Raw genomic sequence first — 12670 nt, forward strand, 5'->3', positions numbered from 1 at the left:
TCAGAGATCTGTGTGCGCTTCTGCCCTGTCCGCTTTCCCCCAGCCCTTAATTTAAAAACTCCTCTATGACCTGTTTACTTTTACACACCAGCAATGTGGTTCTGTTTTAGTTTAGGTGGAGCCCATCCATCCTGTCTGGACTGCTTTCCCAAAAGGTTTGCAGCAGACTCCGATAGCCCCAGTGTCCAGACTGCCTGGCAGCTTTGGCATGGCCCTCCCACTTTTACAAAGGTTTGGGCACCCCAGGCTGCCCCATTCCAATAGCACAAATAGCCAAGCTGGGTATACCGCTAGGGCCTACATAGAATCTCTCTTCCTTGGTGGACAGCCACAAATGGACATGGACAAGCCCTGCCAACCACCTTTATTAGTCTCAGTTCTCAGGCCAAAGCCTTAGCATGGCTGTACAAGCTACATCAAATCAGAGAGGGATGCTTGCTCCTGCTGTGCCCCATCTACCCTGCTCCAGCAACCCCACAACCAGGTTGGTCCCCCCCCTTCCCAGGGGCAGCAACAAGGAGCTGCCTTTGCTGCAATGCCAACTGCCTGAGTGATAGATCAACTGCAGGCCTGAAGAGCCTCCTGGAGCCAGCTGGAGTTAGAAGCAGCCAGCAGCGAACATAGTTGTGCAGGCAGAGGGCAGCCTATAGCACCTACTAACAGAAGGGGCTGACTGAGGCAGCTGCAGCTAACCTAGCCCTTACACGGCCACTGGCCCTGTGCGCCTGCTGTGGCTGCCCAGGGGAGAACAGAGCCAAGCTGCAGCACAGGCAGGGACAGCAGAACCAGCAGGGCCTCCTGGGGCTTCAGCACCTGCTGCTTCCTGTAGGGCAAGGACTTGCATGTGCCCTCAGCTCCAGGCTGGGTCTTCAGAGCAGGGTCCACCATCCATGGGCAGCATTCAGGGGACAAGACGACCCCCGGCCACGCAGCACAGTGGGATCCACTCACTGCATTCCTTGGCTGCACTCCATCCTGGCTGCCCCGGGCAAGGAAAAAGGGGTCAGTTGCTGCCCCTGCAGGGAGGCTGAGCTCTCCTTTCCCAAGCCAGACAAGCACTGTGCAGCACCAGGAACCCTGGCCCTCCCCACACCACTACCAGCTAGAATGGGGAATGACTCACCAGCCAGCTGAGGGGGGGCTGGAAACATGAGCCTGAGGCCAGCATGTCCTAGTGCACGCCATTTCCTTTAGCCAAGCCCCACAGCCATGCAAACAGGGTGGGCAGCAAAGCGGGGAGGGGACACAGGGCCCAGGGCCCGGGCTTTCCACTGTGAACTCGGCATCACTGTAGTGCTCAGCAGCACTCCCACACTACCCCCTCCTGCTGACAGGCACTCACAGGGGTTACACCAGGGAGCAAATTGCCCCTCTGGCTCTTGGTTTGGACTGAGGCAGCTGGCATCTCTACTGCACATGCTAGCACCAGCCCCAGCTATGCCAGCTGAAGCAGTGTCACTTGCAGGAGTCTCTGCTGTGGACAGCTAATACCTCCTGCCTGGCCTGGTATAGAGGGTAATAAATACTCCCACCAACAATAAATAGAGCCAGTGCCAGCACACCCTGGGGCAGAGGCCCCACGCACCCTTGAAAGGGGAAGGAGATGATGGGGAAGAGACAGGCATCCAGCAGGATTGGCTCAGCCCTGCCTCCTTGCTACCTATAAACAAATATTTCCCACTCTGGTCAGTGAACCCTCGGCCGGACTGCAGCAAGCTGCTGGACCAGCGTCGCCTCCCACACAGGCAGCCAGCTACTCACCTCCAGGCATCTTCCGCCCTTTCCGGCTCAGCAGAGCTGCTGCAAGGGTCTATACCCAGCACGCTGATCTCCCCATCACACAAACCAACACAAAGCAACCCGCCCCCAGGCACTCCAGCAGGGCAGGAGCCAGTGCTCTCCTCGGGACAGGTAAAGTGCAACTAATACAATGGCCACACCCCCTCCCTCCAGGCACCCAAGGAGCTCCCATTTAAACCCGGCAGAGGCTTAGCCCAAAGGGCTTCTGACAGTGCCACTTGCTAAATGTTCCTGGGCCAAGTGAACTGGGGAGGCGGAGATCAGGCATTAGTGCTAACCCCCTCCAGAAAGGAGGGCAGCAAAGCCAGTGAGCCCCCCACCCCTCTCTGCTGCGACCAGCCTGAGGCAAGGGCAGCACCTTGCACTGAGAGCCATGAATGCAGGAGCAAGAGAAGGGACTCAGCGGGGGTCAGGCTGTCCTGGGGTGGAACTAGCCACTACAGTGCAATGGGGCAGGAGATGCCTCCATCCCAACAACAGTGAGATCAGCCCCCAGGCCAAGAACCTGTGTGAGAGAGAGCCCTGGGGGGGACCCAGGAGGACCAGGCCCTAGCACAGCAGCTCCTCCCAGAAAAGCCCCGCCTGGCATTTGGAAAACACGTGAGAGCTGGTCTAAAGGCCATCAGTGATCAAATTCCACTGATGCAGCAGGAGCCTTTCCCTTGCCTTGCACAAGCGATGGAGCAGGCCTGAAGCAGCAGATGGCACCCAGCTCCATGTGGCACTGACATCCCAGGGGGGGTGGGGCTAGTTCTAGGGCTCTCTATCACACCAGCAGTTCCTATCCTGCAGGCCCTGCACTGGCCAGGGAAAGCAGCACTGAGCCATTCTGCTCTAGCCTGAGCCTTGGAAATCCTCACCCGCTGGCCTCACAGAAGTCAAGACCCTCGGCAATCAGGGGCCTGGGCCCACAGCTGGGAGCTGGCTCCTGAGGTGGCCATGCCTGGGTGCCCACTTCTAGGCCCTGCAGAGCACTGGGGGTGGGGGGAGGTTGGGACTAACCCTGGCCTCTGTCGGGGAGAGCCACATCCACCTTCAGCCATGGTCTGCTGAGTTGAGGGGTGGAGGAAGCTATCTGAGCCCTCGCCAGGCCTGCAGAGCTCAGGTGCAGAAACGCCCCTGCACACTGCCAGGAGGGAGGCCTTGGCACAGGGCAGGAAGGGAAAGCGACATGGCTCTACCCCACTGCAACCCTGAGCAACAGCCGGAGGAACTGGACAAAACCCTTCCAGTCAGAGGGGCTGGGGAAGAGCTCCTGGCAGCTCCTCCTCTGCCGTGACTCCCCAGCACAGAGCCAGGCTGGAAGGCAGTCAGGCCATGCCCTGGAATGCAGCGAAGCCAGAGGACCCCATGGGGGAGGCTACGAAAGGGTCAAATCAAATCCCACCAACAGAACACAAAGGGAATAACTCCGACACCCAGCAGCGCCAGCTTGTCCCCTTCCACCCTGCCAGGTTCAAGGCTAGAGCCAAGTGCCAGTTCTCCATACGCCTGTGGTCAGTGTGTGCAGACAGCATGGCATTCCTCGTGTCCTATGTGGCGAGGGACGAGGTCCCCGATCAGATGGGCTTGTACAGGAGAGTGGTGACATACTTCTTCTTGTAACGGTGAGTGGCACTCAGCACCATCACGCCGTCCTGCGAGAGAACACAGCCACATGCTAGCTTGTGCAGTAGACTGCAGACACACCCCAGCCCCAGGATACATCACAGTGCTGTGATACTTCCATGGATGAGTAAGGAGAAGGGAGGGGGAGATAGCTCCCAGCCAAGATCTGAGATGAGGACAGTCACTCAAGGAGAGAACACGGAGCTGTTCCTAGCGCCAGCAGTTGCAGAGACTGCCCTTGTGCTGGCTAGACTGTGGGAAGGCAGAGAAAGGTCACTGCTAGAGGAGCAGAGGAATCAGGAAGCAGCACAGAAAGACAAGCAGACAAGTCCCTGGCAGTAAATTCCAAGCTAGATCATGACTGCCATGCAATGAGGCTATGGACAAGAGGATCTGGGAACAGTGCACTGGGCAAGATGGAAAGCAGCAGCATCTGGCACTAGAGCTGGTCGGAAATTTTCCAACAAAACCTATGGTGATTCAGCACAGTGAGGGTAGCTGAATCCATCACATATTTAACTAAACTTGTCGAAACACAGGCGGGTCTCTCTCCTGCCACCCAGGGGATGCAAAGGCAGAGCACCAGGTTGCTCTGCCTCCCCCAAGCTCCCAAGGATGGGACTGATGAGAACCTGCCCAAAAATTCTGTGTCAGTTCTCCCTAATGGAGTTTATTGGGGAGGAGAATACAGGGTATCAATGGAAGTGACAGAAAAGCAGGGCACCTGCAGGGTGTACTGAGCAGGGAGCATCAGGCAACTGGGCAGTCCCAAAAAAAAGCGGGAGAGGCTGGGGAGGTCAGGAGACAGAGGAGCCCAGGGGAGACTGAGTTGGGCAGGCAGACAGCATGGTTTGAAGCTGCTGCTCTCGCCCCGGAGACATTAGCTGAAAATATTCCACAAGGTGAGCTGGGAGCAGGCAGGGCCTTCCAGCCACGCATCACAACATCCTGCAGCAGCAGGGAGAAGATCATGAAAGCAGCAGCCTCTCCTAGGCCCTTACTGGTGAAGCATGTAGCCAGCGGTGAGACCATCTCTTACCTTAATGGAGAGAGCATAGAGGTGGTTGAGCATGACGTGGTTGGGTTCAGGTAGAAGAGCAGGGTCACACTGGAACAAGAAGGGTCAGTGTATAGAGGCAAATGGAGACTAGGAGCAGCAGTCGGACAGGCTCAGCATGCGGAAACAACTCTCAAACTCCTCCCCCACCCAGGCCATGTTAGGGTGAGCAGGGATCAGTCATTTGAGTGGACATTAGACTACTCTCTGCATTACAGCAATGTTCCACTGACTCTAGAGCAAGGATGTGGCCCAGGCTTGGTACCAGAGGGCAAGGAACCAACATGAAGCAGATTATCCAGAGGTATGGCCTGCCTCAGCCAGCCTGCAGTGAGGGCTGCCTACCTGGATGGAGACAGAGCGATGCATGCAGAGATCCGCCACACCCCGGGGTTGTACAGCTCAGAGGACTGCAGTGGCACATGTTGTTGAACTCTGGGGGCCTCCCCGGCCACCTTCGCTCCTACTGCAGAGCCTCTAAGAGCTCGGCCCAAACTCCCCTGCTCGGCCCACATCCAGCCATGTGCCCCCACAGAAAGAGGCTGTTACTCACAGAGATGTTGGTGTCCTTGTTGAGAATGACTTGGAGGAGGTGGGGAGGAAGGATGGGTGGGGATTTGAAGCGCTCCTCTGGTCGATACACATACATTTCCTGGCCATAGAGTCCTGGCGGGGAGCTAGACAGATCTACAAGAAACCAACGAGATGTGAAGGGAAGTAGCAGGAGCTTCATCCCTTGAGACAAGTTTCAGTTAGTTTGGACAAAGCGCTAGTGAACATCCCAGGGTGCACTAGAGGGACCCAGCAGAGTCTTTCTAGCACTGTCTTCTTTGATTAACCTGGGATTAGCACTGATCTGCAAGCCCAAGAGAGCAGATCTGTGCACTACAATAGCTCAGCTCCGTGGCCTCGGCAACACCTTCTGCAAGCTGTGGATTCCAGGGAGAATGTGTTGGCCAAAATCTTGATTTTGAAAAATACATGAAAGAACAGAGCCACAAACACCGTCCCCGCCCCTTCCTACCAAAAGGAACTTCAGCCTGACACACTGTAACTTTAATCAAGAGCTAAAACCTCAACTCTTATTGTTTTACTCTTTTAAATGTTCACTTACTTTCTATAAGTCTACTTGTTTTAAAACCATTTTATCTGTTATTTTTTATTCACTTTCAATATATTTGTAAGTATAAAAAGCCACACTGTGAAATGTAATATATCTACTTTCAATTGTAAAAGACACTGTCAAAAATGAAATAAGGTTTGCTTTAAAAATAATATGTAAGTTCTTCAGCTAGGAGTTGGCCCTGAGTGATTGAAGTGTGAATGGCTGAGCAATTGAGTTGGGTGTAGACAGGAAGAGTAATTGAACAATTGGTCTGAGTGAGGGATATCCAAACAGACATGAAGAAAACACCAGCCTCACCTAAAACGCTTGAGGAAAGAAGAAAGGAGCAAAGATGATCAAATGGCCAAAGAGGAACCCACCCTGATGACTTTGGAGCCAGCCCATTTCAAAGGACAAAATCTGATCAGGCTTGCAACAATGTGGGTGATTAAGGATCACACCAAAAATGTAGTTGCAGCATGACAATGCAAAACCCATAGACTTACATGGGGTCCTTTCCCTATAAAATGGGACAAGACAATGAAGGCTGGAGGTTCGGGTCTACAACATCACATCAGCCAGGAGTACCGATGCCCATCGGCAGAACCTTGCTCCTCATCCTCATGCTCTAGTCACCTGGCCAGTGACTATCATGAGCACCAAGAGGCTGGTAACTATAACATCTGGAAGATCCCTATGTATGTTTGTCTATCTTGCTGTCTGTGTATGCCTGTCAGTGTGTGTGAGTGTGAATGAAAGCCTCAATTGAAATATGTCTCTGTAATTGTAGTATTGATATAATGTTAGTACTGTTTTCCTAGTGTTTACATTATTATTAATGCTATTTCACTAGGTAAAGCACAATATTAATATTATTACAGTGTTGATACTTTTCTTTTCTTTAATACTATTTACCAAGTTTCTGTGTTCACAATAAATGTGGCTTGTTGCCTTATCCCCTAAAAAGATCCTGTGATATTTGTTATTTGGGTAACAAATGCATCTAGGTGCCATGACCACGGTCAGGGCTTGGCACTTCCTGCCACTGAAGGGGTTATCTGAGAGTCACTGAGAGTCTTATTTCCCACTCCAGCACAAGCCTTTGTGTAAGATGTATCAGCAGCAGGAGGTGGGCTTCTCAAATGACCTACATGATTCGCTGTTGCAGGACTCCCTGATGCATGACTGAACTCCCCAGTCAGCAATTCCAGGTCAACCCAGCACAGTTAGCATCTGGAGAGGTAACCTAGTGATCTTGGCTGAAATGTGAGCAGAAGAAAAGTGGGAGGTTTTCTACACAGATTACCAGTACTATTAGGACAATAAACCCTGATATTCATCCAGACAGCAGCTGATGCGCAATGGCAGCCTCTCTTCCCAGCAGGCTGTAAAATGTATAGATGCCAATTATGCCTTGAATATCTATTGATGATAGATTACAAGCTTCTCTCTGCTTACCTACCCAAGAAGCAATCACTCTATTCTCCTTCCTCTCTAGATCAGGGTTGCCACCAGTCAGCCCCATGCACATTCCAAAAACTGTAGCTTCCTCTTGGAGCAATAGACTTTGGGAATCAGTATGCACATGGCCGAAGGGGGCATCTTGTCAGGGAGATTCAATTAAACTAAAAGTTGAATCACACAATTCCCAGGAAAGGAGAACCCCAATACTTAAAGTCTTCAAGCTACTGTGAACCCCCTAGACAGCAACCACTCATGATTTGCATGTAGAGAGAATTCTCATCTCACTGGAAATTAAGAACCAGAGATGAATGGAGAACACAAATTTAAATCAGCTAGCTATAGCTTGTTACCAAAAAAGTTGATAGCAACTACCCAAGGTGTAACTTGGAATATTAAAAGAAACTAAACATAAGAATGGCCAGCCCAACGGTCCATCCAGCTCTGTCTTCCAACAGTGGCTAAAGGCAAGTGACTCAGAGAGAATAAAAAGAACAGGTAATCACCAAGTGATCCATCCCGTCGGCCATTCCCAGTGTAAGGCTTGAGGTTGTTTTCATCTAACAAGTTGTAGGTCAAAACTCATTTAAATGGCTAACAAAAATACTTGAGCCTCAAGGACAATGGCTAGTGTAAACATCCGATGGCTCAGGAAGCCAGATGCCCTCTTAGTGATTCTAATTCCAATGAGAACAGCACATTTGCTTTTAGAACTTCTGTCTCACCTGCCACCTATCTGTAAGGAGCCCCCCATTCTTCCTCCACCCTACTCCAAGCGTAGCCCTAGGATCCTTGATGTAAGTAGAGTGATAAAGCATCTCTGCATGTATGTAACGACCATTATCACTGTTGTTCTCTCTGGATGGGACAGTGTCTGTATTTGTAAGTGAATAGATAAAGAATTTAAAACGTACTATGTAATCGATAAGAAAGCATTGTGGTAGACGGCTGGCTTCCCTCTAGTGGGTCTCGCGCTTCATCTCTTGTAGTGGGCCAGGGAGTCGCCCATCACCCCGGGGAGGGCGGTAGGGACCTGGGCCCGCCCACTCCTCCGGATCCCAGCCCAGGGGCCCTATGACTAGCAGCTATGAGCTGCTGGCACTGTATTTGCAGCTGCAGTCTTTTTCTCTGGTCTACTTTCCCCCCCTCAGTCCTTCTGGCCTCTCAGCCCTGTTTCCTTGCGCCCAAACTGGGCCTCCTGACCCAGGCCCCTGTGCCTGGGGGAGTGTTTCAGTCCAGCCAGGGGCAGGTTTCCCTCCTCCTGGGCTCAGTACCTCTCTTGGGACTTCTCCGCTCTTCCACACCTCCACTGCACTCCTGTCTGCTCCTTAGCTCCGAATAGCACAGCACACCTACTCCTCCAGCTTGTGCACTATTTCTCTGGACCAGTGGGCTTTTATCCGGCACCTGGCTGGGCCTTAATTGGCCTCAGCTGCTCCTAATTGCCCTCTACTGACTTTGACTAGTCTGCAGGGAATAAAGCCCTGATCATTCTGGGGCTTACATACCTCCCTTCGTGGACTCTCCTACTGCCCTCTGCCCTTGCTAGATCACACATCTCCCCCCCCCCCCTTAACACCACAGGGTTGGGCTACTTGGGACGTGAGGCAGTGCTGGCATGACAGGGCATCAACATTGCCATGTTGGCTTCCGGCCCTATGCTGCACCCGGAAGTTGAAAGGCTGCAGGAAGAGGAACCATCAGGTCACTCGTGTGTTCTTCTCCTTGCTGGTATGCATCCACCGGAGCGGGACATGGTCTGTCACCAGGGTGAATCTTCCCCCCAGTAGATAATATCTGAGGGTTTCTACAGCCCACTTAACTGCCAGACACTCTTTTTCTGACCACCATGTACCTCTGTTCTCTGGGGAGGAGTTTCCTGCTGAGATACAGGATCGGGTGCTCCTCACCATCTATTAGTTGTGTGAGTACAGCCCCTAGCCCTGTCTCCGAGGCATCCGTTTGAAGCATGAACTCCCTCTCAAAATCTGGGGCTATAAGCACTGGGTGGCTACAAAGAGTTGTCCTTAAGTCTATGAATGCTTTTTCAGCCGCCTCGGTCCACTTCACTATATCCAGGTCCCGAGCTTTTATCAGGTCAGTCAAGGGCCCTGCTCTAGTGGCAAAGTGGGGAATAAATCTCCTATAATGCCCCACGATCCCTAAGAATGCCCGGACCTGTTTCTTGCAGACCGGTCAGGGCCAGGCCCAGATGGCCTCCATCTTGTCCCACTAGGGCTTTACCAGGCCTCTCCCTACCACATAGTCCAGGTATTTGGCCTCGGCCAACCCTATTGCACACTTGAGGGGGTTTGCAGTGAGGCCAGCTTTCCAGAGGGAGTCGAGCACCACCTCTACTTTCCCCAGGTGCGTTTCCCAGTCGGGGCTATGGATGACCACATCATCCAGCTAGGCAGCCGCATACTTGGTGTGGAGTCTCAGTAGGTGGTCCATCAACCTCTGGAAGGTTGCGGAGGCCCCGTGGAGTCCGAAGAGGAGGACGGTATATTGAAACAGGCCATCGGGCGTGGGGAAGGCGGTCTTCTCTCTGGTGTCTTTGGCTAAGGGGATCTGCCAATAGCCCTTGGTCAAGTCCAGGGTGGTCAGGTAGCGGGCCTTGCCCAACTGGTCCACTAACTCATCGATACATGGGATTGGGTAGGCATCAAATTTAGATATCTTGTTCAGCTTCCTGAAGTCATAGAAGCGCAGGGTGCTGTCAGGCTTGGGGACTAGGACAATCGGGCTGGACCACTGGCTGTGGGACTCTTCAATCACCCCGAGTTCCAACATCCTTCTTACTTCTGTCCTAATTTCTTCCCTCTTGGCCTCTGGGATCCGATATGGTTTTATCGTCATCTGCACCCCAGGGGTGGTGATGATGTGATAGTGGACCGCCGTCATCCAACCAGGCTGCTTGGAGAATACGTCCTGGTTTCACTGGACCATGTCGATGACTTCCGTCCACTGTTCGGGGGTTAGTTCAGGGGATATTCTCACCTCCCCCTGTGGGCGCCTGCCTGGGGGGGGGTCGCTTCTTGGGCGATCAGGCATGCTTCCCGGTCCCGCCAGGGCTTCAGCAGGTTAACATGGTACAGCTGTACTGGCTTCCGGCAGTCTGGTTGCCTCACCTAGTAGTTCAGGTCTCCGACTGCTTCTACGACTTCATACGGACCTTGCCAACTGGCCAGGAGCTTGCTCTCTGCTGTTGGCACCAGCACCCGGTCTCCTGGCTGAAACCTCCGTGCCTTGGCCTGTCGGTTATATAGGTCCGCTGGGTCTCCTGGGCCTTCTCCAGGTGGTCCCGCACTATGGGAGTCACCTGGGCTATCCGCTTCCGCATCTGCGCCACGAGGTCGATGACGTTCTTCCCTGAGTTGAGTTGCTCCTCCCAGTCCTCTTTGGCTATATCTAATATACCTTGTGGATGGCAACCGTATAATAGCTCGAAGGGAGAGAACCCAGTGGATGCCTGAGGGACCTCCCATATTGCAAACATCAGGTATGGTAACAGGGCATCCCAATCCTTCCCGTCCTGTGCCACTACCTTTCGTATCATGCTCTTGAGGGTGCGATTAAGCCTCTTGACCAGGCAGTCTGTTTGCGGATGATATACTGAGGTCCGCAGGGCCTGGATGCGGAGCAGGGTACAAAGGTCTTTCATTAACCTGGGCATAAAGGGGGTCCCTTGGTCTGTCAAGATTTCCTTGGGGATGCCCACCCTAGCAAAGACCTGGAGTAGTTCCTTCACAATCGCTTTGGAGGTGGGGTTTCTTAATGGAATGGCCTCAGGGTACCATGTGGCATAGTCCAGAATGACAAGCACATTTCGATGGCCCCGCGCCGATTGTTCTAGTGGCCCCACCAGGTCCATAGCCATTCTCTCAAAAGGAACTTCGATGATGGGTAGGGGCACTAATGGGGCTCACAAGTGAGGCCGGGGGCTGTGTAATCGGCACTCTGGGCAGGAGAGGCAGTATCTTTGGACCTCCGCCCATATTCCTGGCCAGTAAAACCTTCTCAAAATTTGGTCCAGGGTCATATCTACTCCTAAGTGCCCCCTGAACAAATGAGTATGGGCCAGCTCCAATGGCACCAAGAGCTGCTCCACCTCCTCCCCCTGTATCTGCACCACACGGTACAGCAGGTCACATCTCAGGATATAGTACGGTCCAGGGCCCTTGGTCCGGCCCTCCACGGGCACGCCATCTATCTCCACTACCTCCTCCCTCACATTTACATATAGTGGGTCATTGGTCTGGTCTTGCCCAAAATTTCCCCGTAGGGGACCTAACTGGCCCTCCTCTAGGGCCTAACCTCACCTTTGTCTCCGGGGCTGCTCCTGCTGGTACTGGGACCTGCCTCTGGGTCCTCATTAGTTTGAGCAGTCTCCTGGCCTGCCGAACGGGTTCACCTACTAGCCAGGGCAGCTTTCTGGGTCCCAGCCAGTATTCGTGTCTCTAGTTTTTTATCCACTCTTCTCTCCCGCCGGGATTTCCGGGGTCTTCCAGGGGGTGAAAATAATTCTGGAGCAAATTCGGCAAAAGCGGGGGCAGGGCTGGCTGCCCGTGCCTTGGTCTCCACCAGGGGTTTGCCATCCACCCCGGGCTCTACTGGGGGGAGTAGGTTCTCGAACCCAGGAAAATCTCTCCCCATCAAGACCGGGTAGAATCATAGAATATTAGAGTTGGAAGGGACCTCAGGAGGTCATCTAGTCCAACCCCCTTCTCAAAGCAGGACTAACATCAGCTATATCATCCCAAGGGACCACCCCTGCTGTCACCCGGGTGATATTCCCCTGGATCTCAATCCACAAGATCAGCTCCCAGACTACTGTACTGGGTGGCACAGAATGGGAAGGAGGCGAACATCCCGCAGTGTTGAAGAAACAGGTCCAAGACTATTTAGCAGGATTAGACATACACAAGTCCATGGGGCCGGATGCAATGCACCCAAGGGTGCTGAGGGAATTGGCTGAGGTGATTTCAGAGCCATTGGCTATTATCTTTGAAAGCTCGTAGCAACAGGGGGAGGTCCCTGAGGACTGGAAAAAAGCAAATATAGTGCCCATCTTCAAAAAAGGGAGGAAAGAGGATCCAGGGAACTACAGAACAGTCAGCCTCACTTCAATCCCTGGAAAAATCATGGAGCAGGTCCTTAAGGAATCCATTTTAAGGCACTTGGAAGAGAGGAAGGTGATCAGGAACAGTCAACACGGATTCACCAAGGGAAAGTTATGCCTGACCAACCTGATTGCTTTCTATGATGAGGTGACTGGCTCTGTGGATGTAGGGAAGGCGGTGGATGTGATATACCTTGACTTTAGCAAAGCTTTTGATACTGTCTCTCACAGTATTCTTATCAGCAAGTTAAAGAAGTATGGGTTGGATGAATGGACTATAAAATGGATAGAGAACTGGCTAGAGCATAGGGCTCAACGAGTAGTGATCAATGGCTCCATGTCTAGCTGGCAACCGGTCACAAGTGGAGTCCCCCAGGGGTCGGTCCTGGGGCCGGTTTTGTTCAACATCTTTATTAATGATCTGGAGGATGGGGTAGATTGCACCCTCAGCAAGTTTGCGGATGACACGAAGATGGGGTGAGTGGTAGATACCCTGCAAGGTAGAGATAGGATACAG

At 52.8% G+C, this 12670-nt stretch overlaps 1 protein-coding gene across 5 annotated transcripts in view; it reads right to left on the reverse strand.

Annotated features, from left to right (window-relative positions):
- Window positions 1-349: 349 nt before the first annotated feature.
- The window catches only part of PRKAB2 (protein kinase AMP-activated non-catalytic subunit beta 2), a 41233-nt gene continuing 28912 nt past the window's right edge, over window positions 350-12670 (reverse strand). For all 5 annotated transcript variants that reach the window (XM_067536382.1, XM_067536381.1, XM_067536385.1 and 2 more), the window contains 3 exons: window positions 5019-5152; window positions 4448-4516; window positions 350-3437 (listed from right to left, as the gene is read on the reverse strand). In XM_067536382.1, coding sequence (XP_067392483.1) covers window positions 3360-3437; window positions 4448-4516; window positions 5019-5152 — 281 coding nt within the window. In that variant the 3' untranslated portion in view covers window positions 350-3359. The remainder of the gene's footprint in view (window positions 3438-4447; window positions 4517-5018; window positions 5153-12670) is intronic.

This window comes from Emydura macquarii, unplaced genomic scaffold, assembly GCF_026122565.2.
Source record: "Emydura macquarii macquarii isolate MOO-44397 ecotype Brisbane River unplaced genomic scaffold, CSIRO-AGI_Emac_v2 contig_3534, whole genome shotgun sequence".
NCBI classification, from domain to species: domain Eukaryota; kingdom Metazoa; phylum Chordata; order Testudines; family Chelidae; genus Emydura; species Emydura macquarii.